Source organism: Adiantum capillus-veneris, chromosome 7 (genome assembly GCF_014529385.1).
Source record: "Adiantum capillus-veneris isolate H3 chromosome 7, ASM1452938v2, whole genome shotgun sequence".
In the NCBI taxonomy this organism is placed as follows: Eukaryota; Viridiplantae; Streptophyta; class Polypodiopsida; order Polypodiales; family Pteridaceae; genus Adiantum; species Adiantum capillus-veneris.
In genome coordinates this window covers 70256060-70275048 of record NC_140937.1, presented here as the reverse complement: position 1 = coordinate 70275048, position 18989 = coordinate 70256060, and the positions used below count along the sequence as shown (strand labels likewise).

Below are 18989 nucleotides of genomic sequence, written 5' to 3'. Positions count from 1 at the left end.
TCACAAGCGTCCTCGTAAGAGAGGCCCTCGACGAGAAAGTCCTCTATGGATCGATAGCCGGGCATGGAAGAGGATGCTATATCCTACAATTTCACAAAAAAAAAAGGGACCCTAATTAACATTGGATTTTAGTCAAAGTGAGATTCTTTATTGCATAGGATTCCTCCCTGCATTGGATTCCTTTTATCTCCTATTTAAGAAATGGTTTGTGTGCGCTTTTTTTTTTGCATCCATTTAGAGTGTGTGTGTGTGTGCTTCTATTTAATCTATTGTGTGCGTGCGTTAGTGTGTGGCAAAGAAATTAATCTAGTGTGTGTGTTGGACCTTAATCTACCGTTGGGCTTCTCGGTGACCATTGGGGTCTCAATCAACTTCATCACACATCCACATGGAGGTATGTTTTGGTATGCTAATGCTAATGGAGGTATGTTTTGGTATACTAATGCATGCCCAAGCATACACTAATGCAAGAGTTAGTGTGAGCATTAGTGTGTGTGTGCATGCATTGGTGTGTTTTCACACACTAATTTGTGCACAAGCACACACTAATGCTTGCATTAGTGTGTGCAATTTTTTCACACACCAATGCTCACAATAGTGTGTGCTTGTGCATGCATTAGTGTGTAGACACACTAATTAGTGCACAAGCATACACTAATTAGTGCACAAGTACACACTAATGCAAGCATTAGTGTGTGTGTGTGTGTGTGTGTGTGTGTGTGTATAATGCATGCATTGTGCACAAAATAGTGTGTGAAAACACACTAATTAGTGCACAAGTACACACTAATGCAAGCATTAGTGTGTGCTAGAGAGGTATGCACACACTAACGCTTGCATTAGTGTGTGCTTGGGCCCAAATTAGTGTGTGGAAACACACTAATGCTTGCATTAGTGTGTGTGTGTGTATAATGCATGCATTGTGCACAAAATAGTGAGTGGAAACACACTAATTTGTGCAACAATCCACACTAATGCAAGCATTAATGTGTGTGTGTATAATGCATGCATTGTGCACAAAATAGTGTGTGAAAACACACTAATTTTTGCACAATCACACACTAATGCAAGCATTAGTGTGTGTATAATGCATGCACACACTAATGCTTGCATTAGTGTGTGCTTGGACACAAATTAGTGTGTAAAAACTAACTAATGCGTGTGTGTATAATGCATGCACACACTAATGCAAGCATTAGTGTGTGTGTATAAGGCATGCACACACTAATGCTTGCATTAGTGTGTGCTTGTGCATGCATTAGTGTGTTTACATGCTAATTCATGCTTGAGTGTGTGCTTGTGCATGCATTAGTGTGTTTACACACTAATTCATGCACAAGCACACCCTAATGCAAGCATTAGTGTGTGCTTGTAACGCATGCACGCACTAATGCAAGCATTAGTGTGTGTATAATGCATGCACACACTAATGCAAGCATTAGTGTGTGATTGGGCACAAAATAGTGTGCGTGTGCGTGTGTGTACAATGTGTGTGTGCATGTTAGTGCATGTGTGTCTATGCATTGTGTGTGCATGTTAGTGCATGTGTGTCTATGCATTTGTGTGTGTGTGTGTGTGCAATGTGTATGCATTGTGTGTGTGTGTGTATGTGTGTGTGTAGAAGAACGAGAAGAAAGAGAGAGAGTTAGAGCACTTACAGTCGTGACCTAGATCGCTTGGATATGGTGGGGATGGAGATGAAGAGAGTAATAGAGGTTGGAGAGGGAGAAGGAGAGAGAGCTTGGAGATGGAGAGGGAAACAAGCCCGCGCAGAAGAGGAGCTCGTTTTTGAATTTTTGGCATTCAATTTTGCGGGGGCATGCAAGTGCCCCCTTTATATAAAAAAATTTGCTGGAGATTTTACTGCGCGTATTACGGCATCTGTTCCCGCATGTATTACCACAAAAATCTCTAATGAGACATTAAGGTTACGCGACTGCATGACCTCTTGTACCCACCTCCCCTCTATCTTTAATGAGTGTCAGTCATGTCAGTACCAACATTCTTGATTCTTATTTTTCTTATTTATTTTTTTCTTATTTAGCATGTGGTCGTGTGTGCAAGTCGATTGGGATGACGTGGGTCCGCCGGTTGGCACGGAACGAACTCGATGGTTGAGCAAACGACTACCATGTCCATGTACGCAATGTAAGCGATTGCATGGCTTTGGCGTATATGCTTGGCTCACGTGGATGATTATGGACTATGGGACGATCCGAGAAAACACGCTCGAATGGAAACTAGCGATCCGAGGGTTTTGGCATCCATTGATGTCGCTCCCCATTGGAGTGTGATCGGGGGCGGAGGCGGGAGGAGGACGGACGAGCAATTGCGCCAGGAAGCAGTCATGGGAGGGGGATCACACCCGCCGTCCGATGTGGGTGGGTCCACACGAGCGCATGCGCATCCTACATCCACCACATATGGGGATCTCCCCACCACCCCGCCCCACATGGAGGTGGAGGAAGATCATTTGCACAATATGGTTGAGGATCTTCTTGCACGTGAGGTGACGAATGAGTGTGAGCCTGAGTGTGCATGTGAAGAAGCCGCCCAAAAAACCAAACATTCATTGCTAGAGGCAGCACACACCGCTCTTTACGAGGGATGATCCTACTCCATATTACGAGCATCTCTTGAGATCTTGAATATTCAAGCAATGTTTGGATGGAGCAATGCAGGGGTCGATGCACTATTGAGGTACGTTTAAGTGTAATAAGTGTGTTAGTTGTGAGTTTTTTTCCTGGTTATATGCAATAACGAGCGTTCTTTAATTATTTCATAGGCTATTAGGCAAGATGATGCCTAAAGGAAATCATCTTCCAAAAAATCGAAGGAAGGCACGACAGGTGGTGACAGGGCTTGGGATGGACTATGATCGCATACATGCATGTGTCGATGATTGCGTGCTATTCGGCAATGAACATGTAGGGCTTGATGCTATCCCCGAGTGTGGATAATCAAGGTACAAAGAGGAAATGCAAGGAACCACAATACCTCACAAGGTTCTTCGTCATTTCCCCCTCATTCCCCGCATCAAGCACATGTTCAACACCAAAGGAAGAAGCGAGCTTCTTACTTGGCATATGACAAATTGCTCCACCGATGGGGTTATGAGAGTGCCAGCTGACTCGCCGGCATGGAAACACATTGAGCAGACATGGCCGGAGTTTAGAGAAGAGCCTCGTTACTTGAGGCTTGGTCTGGCTAGTGATGGGGTAAACCCATTTGGGCATTGGTCTACCTCATGGAGTACGTGGTCAGTGGTTGTTGTGAACTACAACATTCCACCATGGGAGTCAACCAAGAAGGGGAACATTTTGCTCTCTCTTCTAGTCCCAGGAAAACACAAGGTGAAGAACATGGATGTATATTTAGCACCTTTAATTGAAGAGCTTCAAGAGCTATGGAACGGCATAGATGTTTTTGATGTATCAAGACCACTTCGTGATCGGCGCACAATGATCAAGTGCATTCTCATGTGGACCATGCATGATTACCCCGGGCTTGGAGAGATTTCTAGTAAGCTTATACTTTGTGATGCTCTTTAATGTCTTTGCATTGGTCACTTATATGCGGTTATGTCTTTTGTTTTTGTAGGACTATCGACATCTGGACATAGGGCATGCCCAACTTGTGGACCCTCACTCGTGACAGAGAGACCCGCTCTACTTGGTAAGGTGATCTACCCCAATAACCATCACTTCTTGCCACCCACACATCAATCTTATGCTCCACCGTGCAATGGGATGAAGCCACTCCATTGGACCATGGCCGATTGGGCAAGACATTGGAACGAGCATCACAACACATTGCCTCCTCCCAATGATCCACCCAGGGGTATGTCTAGGTACTCTATTTTCTTATCACTACCCTATTGGGCTTCATTGAAAATCCAACACCTATTGGATCCAATGCATGTGTTCAGAAATGTTGGGCAAGCTATATGGGATCACATAGTAGGCAAGAAAGATTCATTGGGGGCTAGAGAGGACATGAGGGCCATAAGGAGGCTCCCTCCTTCGGCCACACCTCGCATGGGGCCTCGGGGGAAGATGGTTCTTCCAAAGGCACCTTGGATTATATCAAGGGTGGATCAAGAGCGGATGAAACAAGTCATTGCATCCATCCGTACTCCAACAGGTTATATGCGTTCGCTCAAGGGTGCCTTCACTAAAACTAAGAAAGGAGGATCCACACAACTGTATGGGCTCAAATCCCATGATTGGCACAAGATTCTTTAGGTAGTGTGTGTGTGTGTGTGTGGTTTAGGGTTCTGGATACTAATAAGTCTTTTTGTTTGTGCAATATTTTGTGCTTCCAATTAGCATTAGTGGATTTGCGGACATGAAGGTAAAGACTGCAATGTTCAAGGTGGGAGAAGTTGTCAGGTATAGCACATTTGATCCTCCCTCCTAAACTTTACTTTGAAGACTAACTTTACTATGAAGATTATGAAGGGTTTTTTGGTATGATAGGTTTGTGAGTTCCAAAGAAATCAAAGTTTCAGTCATTCCAACAGCTCGACTTCTAGCGATTGAAGCAACTTGTGCTATTGAGGATGCATTCCCACATTCTATCCTTGTTAGCCAAGTTCACCTATTACTCCATCTTGTTGAGGAGATAGCCATTTGTGGTGTGGTTCACTCCAGGTGGATGTTCTTTCTTGAGAGGTTCCTGAAGACCTTGAAAGACTTTGTAAGGCTACGATCACAACCAGAGGTATTCATCGATCTTAAGCCTTAAACCTTATTAGGATTGGATTGCATTCACAACGCTTTTTATTGGTTACTTTAATCACTAATGGTTTCATGTGTTCAGGCAAGCATGGCAGAGGGTTGGATTGTACAAGAGGCTTTTGTGTATGTCTCTCAATATCTTTTCACAATAGACCCATCATTGCCTCGTTTAAAGACAGAGGAAGAGGATCCAAAAAAACACGCAAACATTCCAAGTGGGAAAGATTCTCTCTTGATTTTGGATAGGGAATTTCAAGCCATAGTCAATAACCATTGTCTACTCAATGCTCCCATCATGGGAAAATGGGTGGATATGTATGTGGAGGTGCGTACAACGAGAGAAAGGGAGAGGGAAGCATGGAAGAGGTCGCATGGCGGTAGGCGAGCACCTCCCTTTTCTAAAGAGCTTGCCAAATACCTTGATCTAATTCCAGTTGGGTGGATACACAATGCCATGACCAAGGCCGAGGCACAAGGAGAACAAATAAGCCCTAAAGAATGGGAGTACATGTGAGGATGTCTACCAAGGGTAATATACTCAATGTGTTTAGTGTGTGTGTGTGCGAGTGTGTGTGTGTATGTGTTTCCTCTCTCTCTCTCTCTCTCTCTCTCTCTCTCTCATCTATCTTGATTAGTTTTTGCAGTCCTTCACATTCAACTCTATGTGGTCTGAAGGACGTCATTTTCGAACCCGCAAGATAGATGAGCGTCGAACCACTCACGATAGTGGAGTTATGGGCAACTTTGACACGACAACACAAGAGGTGAGGGAATGTGGAACAATAGAGAGGATAATCAAAGTGGATTTCAGAACATTTCACAAATATCTCTTTGACTGCCGATGGTTTGTGGGTGAGGTTAAGAGACATGAGAATGGGCTCTATATGGTAGACTTTGGGCAATTTCATCTCGGGAAGACCGACAACTTGGTGCAACCTAGTAGTTGTGAGCAGGTAAAGTCCTTGTGCAACTCACTAAAACATTATATGATACATATAAAACTACATTCATGTTGTTGTTTGCTCTATGACCTACAGGTGTTTTATGTGCCTTGTATGTATCGAAGACGACTTTGGTATGTTATTCCAGTCACACCACAGAGCAGATCTATCTTTGCAAATACGAACATAGAGACTTTGGCACATCCCACCATACCATCTCAAGAAGACGCCAATGACAATGATGCAGCTGAGGTCGAGGAGAACCAACCATTCCCAATAACCAACCATAGTGAGGAGGAGGACGAGGATGATGATGATTCAATAGGAGAGGCTGTAGAGGATGAATCAATAGATTTATTTGTTGATTTAGCTACCATGGGGTTGGACATGGATGTAAGCACTTGTAGAGATCTCTTGGAGGATGAAAATTAATAATATCTTTTGGATTTTTTCTTCTTTCTCTACTTATGCTGTACAAAAGGGCTATTTGTTTATGAACGCAAGACAATACAATTTTGATCATCGTTCGCTTGCCATTTCCATATGAATGCATAGTTGACATAAGATTTTGAGGTGGAAACAAAATATTTTTGTGTACTGAATCTCATGGAGTACAAATGAGTAGAGTAGGAGAATCATACCAACAGATGAGGAAAGCAAAGAGAAGAGAGGTACTAAAAATCCCAATGAGAATGGGATTTCTTACACTCCATGCAAAAAGGGGGTACCAATTTCTGAAAAGTAACAAAATAGAATAGGATTTATAGAAAGGGAAAAGTGGGAGAGGAATGGGCCGCGTGGATTCTTTTTCTATTGCAGTAATATGGGCGGCTATATATGCGATAATAAGCGCGATAATATTCGCGGAAAAATTGGAAAACGCGCCGGCGGGGCTGCAGCATACAATCTCTCTCTTTCTTGAAGCTCTCTCTCTCTCCTCTTATGCGGTAATGTTGTGCGGTAACAACAACATTCTCCCATAGTGAATGGAGGTTGCTAAGTCAGATAACATCCTTGCTGTAATGATCACCAAACCATGTCCGACAAGCTCAAACATACCCCTTGGGTGGTAAACAATACTGAAGTTTGCATTCATATTCACAATAAGGTGCATTCACAAACAAAAAGTAAATGCAAATGATTGCATAACGAAAGTGAAATTAAAAATATAACTTGAAAGTGAGTACCTGGTAGCTTTTCGGATATGCCACAAATCGTGCCAACAAGTCCATAGCCCTTTTTGAATTTTCTTACATGTCGATTACAGCATCCAGAAACCACCAATAATCGAGCCTAAAATACTACAAAATTTTCAACGAGCTACTTGCTTGTACAATCTGGTTCGGAGATGCTCATACAAGCCATTGTGTAGGCCATTGATCTGTAGCTCAGGCTTTGGGAGTGTGCATGCACCCTTAAGCAATTTGATAATATTGAAAGTGGCAAGCCCCTGAGGTTATGGACGACTGCATGTGAAAAAACCACTACCAAATGAGCTATGGCATTTTTGCAGACAGCGTAGGAAGAGAAGAGATGCTCTCACCGGTCCATGCAAAGCGTTTCAGCCCTGCTCACAAAAAAGAACTTTGGTGTGCATGCTTTGGCGACACCCTTTGGAACCAGATTCGCGTTCAAATCATGTATACTTCCGCTCCTCCCTTTTGCAGACAAGGGTCGCTTCCTGTGAGCCTCTACCTCCTCCTCGACTCTGAGTATGCGAGGGACCATGCCCACGTCCTTTCCCCCTTCCTTGCAAGAGATCTTGTCCACGGCCCAAGCTCGCCGCGAGAGAGAGAGAGAGAGAGAGAGAGAGAGAGAGAGAGAGAGAGAGAGAGAGAGAGAGAGAGAGAGAGAGAGAGAGAGAGAGAGAGAGAGAGAGAGAGAGAGAGAGAGAGAGAGAGAGAGAGAGAGAGAGAGAGAGAGAACATGCAAAGCCATGCTTTTCCATGCAATGCTTTCCCCCACCTCCATAGCTTCCCCCCTCCCGTGAGCTCTGATACCACTGTGAAGACCGGGGACTGGAGCACTTTCCACCCAAATGTGCCCTATATAGGCCCCCCCTGCTGATAACAGGGACCCCCTGTGCCACATGTATGTCCTGGCCCTTGTCGTGCCCGATCGTACCCTAGGCCTAACACTTTCCATTTGTGCTTTATAGCTCACATGTGGCTTGTCAAAACTATCAATAGGTATAAAGACAAGCCATATGCGAGTTAGCAACCACAAATGAAAAGTGGACAAGTCGTTTCTGAAGTCTTTTTGCCTTTTTAGATGAAAATACAAACGAACTTTAGAAATGGTTTGCTCACTTACCATTTGTGCTTTGAGGGTTCCATATGGCTTGCGAAAACCATCAATAGGCACACGGATAATCTCTATACGATCTGGAAACCTCAAATGATAAGTGGAAAGCCATTTTTGAATTTCGTTTGGATGTTTTGAAAAATAAACACAAACACACTTCAGAAATAGCTTGCCTAGTTGATATTTGTGTTTTACGGCTCGTATATCGATTATCTAAACCATCAATAGTAGGGATAAGGGCAAGCAATATGCGAGCTGCTAACCAAAAATGGTAAGTGGGCATGCCATTTTCAAAGTCCGTTAATATTTTTTGGGCTAATCTTATTTGTTTCCAAACAAGTAACGGTTATTGTTTATGGGTTGTACAGAAAGTTCAGAAATAGCTTGCCTAGTTGATATTTGTGTTTTACGGCTCGTATATCGATTATCTAAACCATCAATAGTAGGGATAAGGGCAAGCAATATGCGAGCTGCTAACCAAAAATGGTAAGTGGGCATGCCATTTTCAAAGTCCGTTAATATTTTTTGGGCTAATCTTATTTGTTTCCAAACAAGTAACGGTTATTGTTTATGGGTTGTACAGAAAGTTGTGGCATACTTGACTATTGTATTTATTTGCAATTAAGTTATGGTTATTGTTTATGGTTGGATATGATTTGTATAGAATTTGCACATGGCATAGTTTGCTATTGTATTTGTTTGTAATCAAGTTATAGTTTTTGCCTGGTTTTTGAATCAAATAGTCATCAAACTTTTAAGAATTTTATTTTCCAAAAAAATTATAGTTTTTATCTTCCGATTGATTTGGAAGAGGACAGGTCTTGCTTTTGCGACCTTTTTTGTGGCTTGCTTTTGTCGCAAAACTATGGAGCTCGTTCGGTTTTTTTTTGGGTAGAGTGTGGGTTTTCGTTGCAACTGCTAAAAATGGATGTCCATAGGTCATTATAGTAGCTGTAGCAAGAAACCTACACTCTACCCAATAAACTTGTAGGTTCTAGCACCAATTTTTCGATGCTTATACTGGTGCATATATTGGGACGCAAATATCAATGCTTATACCATGGAAAATACCGACAATTATATTGATGTTATGAGGCCATCGAACATACCAACGTTCATATTGATGCCGATGCAAAAGTATAGATGATTCAAAATGTCAATATAAGCGACTGTCTCCGAGCCGTCTCTTGTAGTGTAGAAACCACAATCATCACTAGTGAAAGAACACATGAGTTGGTCTAAAATGTCCTTCATTACCTGTAATAGGTCGAGAGAAATAGTGCTGCCTATTTATGTTGTAACCAAATGTACAGTGGTAAAGGCCTAAATAGCAACCAAGTTAGCATGAAGATTAACATTTTTTAAAAGTGAGAAATGGTCAAAAAGGTTTTTCTCTTAGCGATGGCGTGATCCCCTGCTTACCGCCATCATTAGGGGGGAGATGTCTACTCCTCCCTTCTCTTCTCGCTTTAACTCCCCTGTGCCACCCAATGCGTGGCACCCAACTAATGCCCTACCTCACCGAAGCCTTGTTTTGAACAATGTGCACAACGAAGAGACCCCGGTCATCAACAATGCCCTGCTCAGCGAGGTGCTCTTAGCTCTACCGCAAGGGATAACACAGAATTTGAAGTCTGCTCTTCCTGGACAAGATAATGGCAAGCGAGTAGAGGTTCGAGCTCACCTAAGTTCTACAGAGGGAAATCGTCAAGTCAATAGTGAGAGACACGAAGTTCAATTTCCCGAAGATCTTCTCGGCGGAGAAGACTGCCCAACTGCCGCCGCAGGAGGATCTCAATCAACTCCAAGAGGTAAGCCCTTCGTCACCTTGCCCGTTGCCTAGATTTGTAGGAAATAGAGGGACTTGGAGGAGAGAGCTCTGATTGGCTTGCTTGCGGGGCCTAGACCTCCTGTCAATATCTTCAGGAGCTGGATAAAGCTCAATGGGGACCTTTAGTTGCTGAAAAAGAAACCATTCAGGCCCTCCCTAAATGGCATTATCTGTTTGTGTTCAAGCAGGCAGACATGGCGTTTTTTGTCTTGAGCCATGGCCAGTGGGTCATTAGGTCTTCACCCTTGAGCCTATTCTGATGGCACAAAGACTTTAACCCTGAAAGATCAGCCCTTGTCAACTACCCAGTTTGGGTGGAATTCCTGAATCTGCCCATGCACTATCACGCCCATCTTGCAGAGATTGGGGCGCCTCTTTGGCAAAGTTATGGGTGGAAGGCAGAAAGCCAACTATATCCCCTCATGGCATCCCCAAGTGCTTATTGAGATGGATATCTCACTAGACTTGCCCACATCCATTGACACTTTCACTGATGATGGTGAACTCTTTGAATAGGAAATCTCCTACAAGTATCTACCTAATGCTTGTTTTGATTGCGGTGATAAGTCTCACTTTGTAAAAGGCTGCCCTATGAAGCTGCCCTATTAAGTTTTCGCCTTCACCCAAACCTGCATCGGTTTCTAACCCTGAAACAGAGTCGGAAGCTAACAAATAGAAATTCCTCATGCGCGTGGCAAGTCCCCTCAGACTAACAAACCTAAAGACAAGGGAAAATTTTGGCAGCTCAACAGGTTTTCAGTTCTAGTTCCCCTTCCTTGTTTTGATGAGAGTGACTTTGAAGAATCTGAGGTCTCCGAATCAGAAGGTGAGGAGTCCCTCCCTACCAAGTTAGAAGAGCAAGTCAACAAGATGGATGAGGACACATTCATTGATCTCAATCAAGTGTCTCCTCAGCAAGACCCTACCAAAAAGGAGAACTCCCCCCCCCCTCTCCGCTTCCTGCACCCATGGAGATATAGAAGGATAACATGAGAACCCATGAGCAATCCCCTCAACGGCCTGTGAAATCCACCCCTGGCAAGGCCAAAAAAGACAAACAAGTGCGTAAATGAGATTTCTTTCATGGAATATTAAAGGGCTTACTGACCCCTCAAAGTCTTAGATAATTAAAAATTGGCTTAGCTCAAACACTGTAGATGTGGTGGCTCTGCAAGAGATCAAGGTCTACGATAGAGATCTGTCCAGTAGGCTGGCTCAAATCTCCCCCCACCTCACCTAGTTCTCCTCTTCCCACTCGAGAGGGTCAGGTGCTGCTGCTATTAGTATTCCCCAATCTTGGTTGCCCCCATCCCCCTTAGTCACCTCTGGGGAACATTGGATGGCAATGCCTGTTTCTTCTCCGATATCCTACACGATTATCTTAGTTTATGGTGCTGGCTAAGTCTCTCTTTGAGCCAAGTTATGGGCTGAACTGGCTCTTATTCAAGGTGAGATTATCCTAGTTGGCGATTTCAATATGGTAGAATCAATCAATGACAGATTTCTTGCCAGAGGCGAGGTGGTTCATGGTCTAGAAAAGAATGCCTGGGACCACTTGAAGGACGTGCTGAATCTTCATGACAGTGGTGAATCAGGAGTGTTCTCTTGGCAGAACTACTCCAAAGGCCATCTTGCCAGGAAAGCCCGACTTGATCGTAGTTAAATCTCTCTCTCTCTCTGGCCAAATCTTTCACTAGAGTTAAGAGTAAAGTTAAAATCAATTCTTGTCTCTCGGATCACTACCCGGTCATCACCACTTTAGACCAAAAAGACGTTAACTAGATTAGAAACCAGTGGTTTCACACGGACCCTACTCTGTTCAAGATTCCCATTGTACAGGACACAATCAACAGTATTTGGTCCTCTTACTTCACTGGAAATATCACCCCTACTGTGTAGCCTCGTCAGAGGCAGCTGGTCAGAGGCAGTTAAATCTACCCAGCAAGCCCTTTCTCATTTCAGAAAGGAGGTGTCTATCATTAGAAGAAAAAGGAAAGAACAGATTTACCATTCCCTTCACGAACTGGAATCTTCTCCTCACAATGAAATCACCCAGACTAAAATCTCAGCCCTCATATCTAAACTCAGACAGGAGGAAGAAATTTCTATTAAACACGCCTCCATTTTTCTTAGAGAATGGTGGGTTGGAAAAATTGACCGTCCTACTGTGCAAATGTTCAAAATTTTGAGAAAGAAGTAGAATCGGGACTCTGTTCCCTTCTTTGTCTCCCCCGATGGCCCTATCCAATCTGAAGAATCCAATCCGGAATTTGTCCGCTCCCACTTTGAGGTCCTCTTCAGTCCCAAGAAATCATTCTCCCCTCAGGTTCAACAAGCCTGGAGCAGTATTTGGCTCTATAGAAATAGATTTATCCTTGCTGATTCTTAGCGGCAGGCTGACCTACCTGTATCAGTTTCTGAAATCAAGTTAGCTATTGAGCAGCTCGCCCCTCATAAGTCCCCGACCATTGATGGCCTTCCAGCTGAATTCTTTTATGCTTTTAAGGATGTTCTCTCTCCCTTCCTCCTTAAGGTTTGGGAAGAAGTTGTGCATTTTGGTGGTCTCCCGTTCTCGATTAACACAGGGATTATAAAACTACTGCACAAGTGAGGTGCTAGGGAAGACCTGTCCAATTGGAATCCTTTGACCATGCTCACTTCTTGCTACAAAGTGTTTGCCAAAGTAATCGCAAACCGGATCATGTGTTTGTAAAGATTGATTTTGATAAGGCGTATGACCGCCTCGAATGGTCCTTCATCCTCCTCAGTTTGGAACATATGGGGTTTGGTCCGGGTTGATCTCGTTTGTAGCTACTTTGTTTGGACATGCAAGAGCTAGAATCACTCTTAATGGTTTCCTTTCAATTTTTTTTGAGGTAAAATGTTGCATTCGATAGGGTTGCCCCCTAGCCTCTCTCTTGTTCGCTGTGAGTGCTAATGGTCTCAATTGCTTGGTTAAGGGCAAGATGGATGAAGGTACCATCAAGGGTATCCCTCTTCCTAGCTCCAATAAACAGCAATGTCTTTCTCAATTTGCCGATGACACGAATGTGCTTCTAACTAATGAGGAGTCCTCTTTAGCGTGCTTCTGGGAGGTAGTTGATACCTTTTGTATTGCTTCTGGTTCTAGGGTCAATCATCACAAAACACATTCAGATCATCCCAGTCCCCTCTTCCTCAGTGGCTAGACAGCCAAGGTTGTAAAATCATTCTGAACGGGGAAGTCTTTCGGTTGCTTGGTATACCTTTTGGCTTCAGAGTTACCCTCAAACAGAGGTGGGGTTGGGTGATGGAGAGGCTCACCTCTAAACTCATCCGTTGGAAAGGTCTTCAATCCTCCATTGCCGGGAGGGTTCTAGTCGTTAATCACTTCCTGCTGACTTACGTTCTATTTTTGCTTATGTTGTTGGCACCCTCCTGATTCCCACTTAAAGGTCATCAACAAACATTGCCGCAACTTTCTATGGTCAGGTGATCCCTTCAAAATCGTCTTGCTAAAGTTAAATGGGAAGTGTGTTGTTTACCCGTGGAGAAGGGGTGGTTAGAAGTGTGCGACCTAAAAAGTTGGGCAGATAAGATGGCAGTCAAGCTTATTATCAGAGCTTTGATGGACATCGAGCAGGAGTGGGCCATCTTGCGCTTTAGAAATATTAAATTCTTCTTAACCAACAGACCATAAAGGTTGGAAAAATCTAAGCTGGATCACTATTTTTTTTTGGACCAGTGCAAGTCTTAGTCAAAGGTTATGACCTCTCCAAATCTCTATGGGGGGCTTGAAATAGATACCGAGTAAACCTTACAGTACTGTGGAACTCCAATAGATCTATCCCTGTCAGGCATTATGATTCAATCTGATGGCCCCTCTCCCCTATTCCACCCATCCTCCCTTGTCATCAGAGGACTGCTTTGAGATGCCCTTATTGTGGCATCTCTGCGTGGGCTGACCTGTGGTCCTCCTCTTTTCACCGATGGAAATCTGATGAGGAGCTTCAGTTGGAATTTCGTTTGCAACCGTGGGAACTTACCCTTCTCCATTCCAGAATGGAGCTTTTTCCTTAGATAGACCAAGGGAAGCTGTCTCTTCGGGGTTCAATATATATTTTTGCTTTTGGATGGAAGGGAGGTTTCACACTGATTCATCCCCAGGCCCCGCTCAATGACATTAGTCCTCCTCTTCATATCACCATGAACAAACGATGGGGAGTCAGTTTAAATCGACGACATTGGAACTTTAAGTTTAAAAAAATATGGGATCATGCAATTCAACCAAAAAAGTATGTTCTACTCTGGTTAATTCTTGACAAGGCAATTTGGACAAGTGAAAGGAGTATGAAACTCGAACTCTCTAATGGTGTGTGTGGTAGATGTGGCCGCCAGGTAGAAACTTTGTGCCACTTATTTCTCTCCTGTCCTCAGTCTACTGGCTGGGTTCTCTCCCCCTTGTTTGTAGTCATCAGTGTCTCTTGGAAGCAGCTATTGTTAGGGGATTTAGTAGGCATTCTCAGTAGCTTCTAGAACAAGACTAGAGTTGAATTCTTGTGGATTGTGTGGAAATTGCAGAATTGCATGTTTTTCAAGAGGGCTTACCAGGCTCCCAGCTTGAGAGTACTGTTTGGTAATTTTAATTTGCAAGTTTTCAAGATGAAGATCAATCAGACCAATCTCTATTACTTGCACAATCGGATTGTGTGTTATGCCAAGGACTACCAACTTCTACTATCGGACGAAGAGAGAGATGAAGATTCTAATCGTGGTAAGCTCCCTGCCATCGAGCAAATTTTTTCATCCAACCGTGAAGCTATTCAGGAAGCATATCAAGCCCTCAGTTCAACAAGGAATTTCATGGAAAAGATCCAACGATTGGTGGACTCCCTTCCTGTATGAAGGGCTGCTTTTGCTGGCATTCTAAGTTGGGTACGTTTTGGAACATTTTTTGTAAACTGGATAACCAGAATGATGTTGTGGACATACTCACTGGATGTCAATGATGTATAGTTGTTTTGTCTCTTTTCTTCTAATATAAATATCTCTCGCCTTGATGGAAGAAAACAAAGAAGAACATTTTCACACATTTTGTGGGAATCGTGGGATGCATTTTAGGTGTGAAGAGGGGATCGAACTCTAGCTTTCTCGGAGCTCTGTACCACAGCAATGTACCATACTCAAATCAGGCCTGAACCTTTTGCAATAAATAAAAACCGTTTTCTGTGAGTGTAGTTTAGGGACTCATACTATATAGGGAGGAAGTTTGTGTAGGAAGAGTAGTACGCTGGTGGGCACGGTACAGACTCCAGAGGCATGCGCGTCAGTCAAGAATAGGCAGAAAACGTAGAAAGTGAGCTCGCATTTCACTACTTCACATGGCAAAATTTTGGCAATGTGGCATCGTGTCAAAGACTCGAGAAGAGGAAAGCTGGACTTGGAGCTTTCCTGTCGAGAGCTTTCACTAGCGGACACCCACCCTCTTTTGCCAGGTTATATAAAAACCCTTTTCAGACCTATAAAAGGAATTGTCCGTGTCCCCGAGGGCGGTCACCCCGTCAGGCTCATGTCCGGGCGCCCGGCGACAAAGAACACTGGCTGAGCCGCTGAGCAGAGAATCAGAAATTCCCGAGAAATAAAAAGAAAATGCATACACACACACACGATTCGTGTCAGGACCGTTCGATGTGACCCCTCAATGCGGGGCACGATGCAATCGTCGCCGCCGGTTTGGGGGTGGCGCGAATCCTGGACTCTTGCGCGCATTTCCTCGGCAAGCTCGATGTTCAGCCGGACAGAGAGCGACCTGCAGCAGGAAGCGTATGTATGACAGATACGTACGCTGTATAGAGAATACGACCATTTTTTCACGGATTATAATAAGTTTTTTTTTTGGAGATAAACTAATGGAGTAATGAAGAAAAAAGAACTTCAAGGAAAAAAACAGCATTATAGTAAGCATACGGTTATTATATATACGTATATTTCTACTACAGCATGCAGTGTATACAGGTTTTCATGTAAACTGTGCTGAAAAGGAGGAGGGCCCCATGGACGTTGGACGTCGAGCTCACAAATCATGACACCATGCTCCACCCCCACGTACCTGCATCATTCAAGGGCTATTCTCCATACAGCCTACGACGCACTAGTCGCATTTTCTTCGGTAGCGGCTGGATCTGGCTGTGGGTGTCGGTCCCGGGGCCCGTTCCCGCGGTAGCTTTGGGGAGGGATGATAGGATCTGCTATTCTTTCAGTAGATGGGCGGACACGGCCCCGGCGGCCCGGCCACAATGCATAGAGGGTAGGACCAGGTGGTGTGTGTGTGTGCATGGCAATACTGCACGCATGCTGCATGCAACGCATGCTCGCACGCCAACCTGCCTTCCTCTGTGCAAAGCCTTGAAAAATGATAAAGAAAGAGTGGTAGGAGGCCCTTGGCCGTAGCCGCTTCATCTGCCCAGCCGTCACATCCATACGTGAGAAGCACGCGAGTGGAGTACACTCGCTGGCCACCGTTTCAAAATTCCCAGCCGAAATTTATCCCATCTTCTTTATTCTCTTTTATTATTTTTTATTAAATAGCTGGAGCTTGGCGGCCCTTTAGGGCAGGATTCTGTTTCTCCCCGCAAGATCCATATCCATATTTTCTCATGAAATAATATTTCTGCGCAATGGGAATTTGGAAGGTCAAACGTTTGGTATGAAATTACAAAATTATGTATGATTTGTAAGGGTCAGATTTTAGGGTTTGAATGCCAGTTGAGGTGGTGCTGCGTAGGGTGAATGAATGGGGGTTGATGAGAGAGAGAGAGAGAGAGAGAGAGAGAGAGAGAGGAAGTTAGAACCCCTCTTTTTTAATAATCAAAGCCCCACCTCCTCATGATATATAGCGATGGTATCATGGGAGACTCGCAAGGCGGTAGTGCATGGCGCCGCATGATAGGAGAAGAGCATGCTTTACGTGAATTCTTCATATTGGGTGCCCATTTTCCAACTGATATAATAATTATTGCGTCCATCAGAAAAACGACGTTCAGCATATTCTCTCACCTATAAGCGCTCTCTCCCTCTCTCTCCCCACTGGTTCTGCCCCCCCCCCCCCACAAAACACACCAAAAAGCCATACACTGAGAGCATACATTATAGGTTCTCTCTCATACACCCAGCGCAAGCCCAACATTACTAGGTTCTCTCTCTCTCTTCTCTCTCTCTCTCTCTCTCTCTACACCCAGCGGCAAAGCCATACATTCTACTCTCTACTCTCTCTACTCTTCTCTCTCTCTCTACTCCGTATCTCCTCTGTCTCATCCTCAGTCCTTTCGAGCGGCAAGCCCATACATTCTACTGCTCTGCTCTCTCTCTTATCGAGTCTACGCCTATGCCTAAAGTAGCCTCCCCCTCATACTATCGACGTGAGGAATCTGCTTTAGCTTGTTAAAGCCCACTTCCATGGGCAATGGGCATTCGATGGCTCCTTTCTCGTAGAAACGGTTTGCGCCTCTTAACAGAAAAAAAAATAAAATTTGCTTTAGCGTAAGGTTAAAACCTGCGGTACATCATTTCTGCATGATTTCTAAAACGACACCAATTTGTATGTGATTTTTCATGTAATAATAAAGTGAAGTGCGCATGCATGCAGCAAGTTACGAAGTTCTTTGATCCCACTTACGGCCCCACAAATTAGGTAACACGTGTGCACAATCTGCCTATCTCGATTCCCCTGATTTTGTGTGAATATGTTGCCTTTGAAGCGAAGGTCTCACGCTAGCTACGTGATGACGAGCTTCATTAGCATGAATCGTGAATTATATATGGCACCAACTCTCACACTTCCGTGACATTATTCTTGACTATTATAACTCTTTGACAAGTTTGTAACTTCAAGATACCTTATTATAAGATAAGAGCTGATTCACATGCCCATTGTGGCATTGACAGCAACGTGGGCACAACAAAAGCTTTCACAAATTTAACAAAAAAGAGTCGATTTTTTCTTTTAAACTCAAACATTTAATTGGAGAGAAAAAGTGGCGGTGCTGGTGTGGGTGTAGAACGAGGGAGTGAATGGCTATACAGGCGTCAATCCCTCCTCGTCAAGTCATCATCTCTCTTTTCCTTGCAATATCTAGCACACGCTGCTTGGCCTCTCATCCTTTTCCCCCCTTTCCCCCTCACCTTTGGGGAGGAGGGCCATGGAACTCTAAGATGCTTTACATGATGGTCTCATGCACATTGGTGTTCAACCCCTAATGCACAGGCCCCCAATCAGGCCGACATGCTTTGGAGGAGCTACATTTGTCAACTTTGTGCCTAACCTTGTGTAATGCAGTCAGAACCAACAAATCTTGGAGGGTTTCCTGTTGCTAACCTCCCAATGACAACCATGAGTGGTGTTCCATCCTATGCTACTTTGACGGCGCTGCCCTCTAGCGGTGCTCTCCCTAACAAAGAAACTAATGGCAGAAATGTCTTCTCCCTGATGCAACCAGCTCTGGCTCAACTCTCTGCTCGTCCTCCCGCTCAATCTCTCTATTGTCTTCACCTTAGAAATTTAGGGCACCTTTTCTCACCCTCCCATAGAGAAGATTTTGTGCCTGAGGCTCCCCTTCAACCTCAATCTAACAGTAGACCTACTACCCCTGTTCAAATAGACATGGAATGCACCTCAGAGGAAGAATCTAACCTTGAAGAAGACAATAGAGATACAAGTGAAGAGGTGACCATCCCTGTAAAGGAGTTGAAAGCCTGGCACTCTCAGCTTTAGGACATGGACTCTGCCATGGAGTAAGGCCATCGTTGGAGATTCTCAAATCTTGAATTTCCCAACAATGGGAGAACCAAAACATTCAAAGTGGTACAGGTACAATATTTACTTAACAATTACTATTTGCTCTTCTTTGAGACGACCAATGCACATTTGCAGATTGTTAGCCAGGGTCTGTGGATTATAAGAAACACCTCTATATCTGTTTTTAATTGGTACACTGGATTCAATCCTAGGGGGCCTAAACCTACCAGAGTCCATATCTGGGTAGACTTCTCGAATCTCCCTTTAGACTTGTCCTGTTTGTTGGAAGACATTGGTTAGTGCATGGGGAAGAGATTTTTAATTCTTTAAAATTGATTTTGACTTATGCTAGGATGTAGTGGGACTTTATCTTCGAGTCTTTATCTAATATGGGTTTTGAA

General features: G+C 44.0%; 1 protein-coding gene and 2 pseudogenes across 1 annotated transcript; 2 read left to right on the top strand and 1 right to left on the bottom strand.

Annotated features, from left to right (window-relative positions):
• Positions 1–2659: 2659 nt before the first annotated feature.
• Positions 2660–11478, top strand: LOC147454022 (uncharacterized; annotated as a pseudogene).
• A 4261-nt stretch (positions 11479–15739) lies between these two features.
• On the bottom strand, positions 15740–16890 carry LOC147454021 (uncharacterized). Its single transcript, XM_086517245.1, has one exon. It carries the CDS (start codon positions 16272–16274, stop codon positions 15936–15938), a length of 339 nt encoding a protein of 112 aa, XP_086373371.1. The 5' UTR covers positions 16275–16890; the 3' UTR covers positions 15740–15935.
• A 974-nt stretch (positions 16891–17864) lies between these two features.
• On the top strand, positions 17865–18564 carry LOC147454020 (uncharacterized; annotated as a pseudogene).
• Positions 18565–18989: the final 425 nt, after the last annotated feature.

What these genes read in the sequence shown, in the direction of transcription:
- LOC147454021 (XM_086517245.1), bottom strand. Translation starts at nt 16,274, where the DNA reads ATGGATGTGACGGCTGGGCAGATGAAGCGGCTACGGCCAAGGGCCTCC.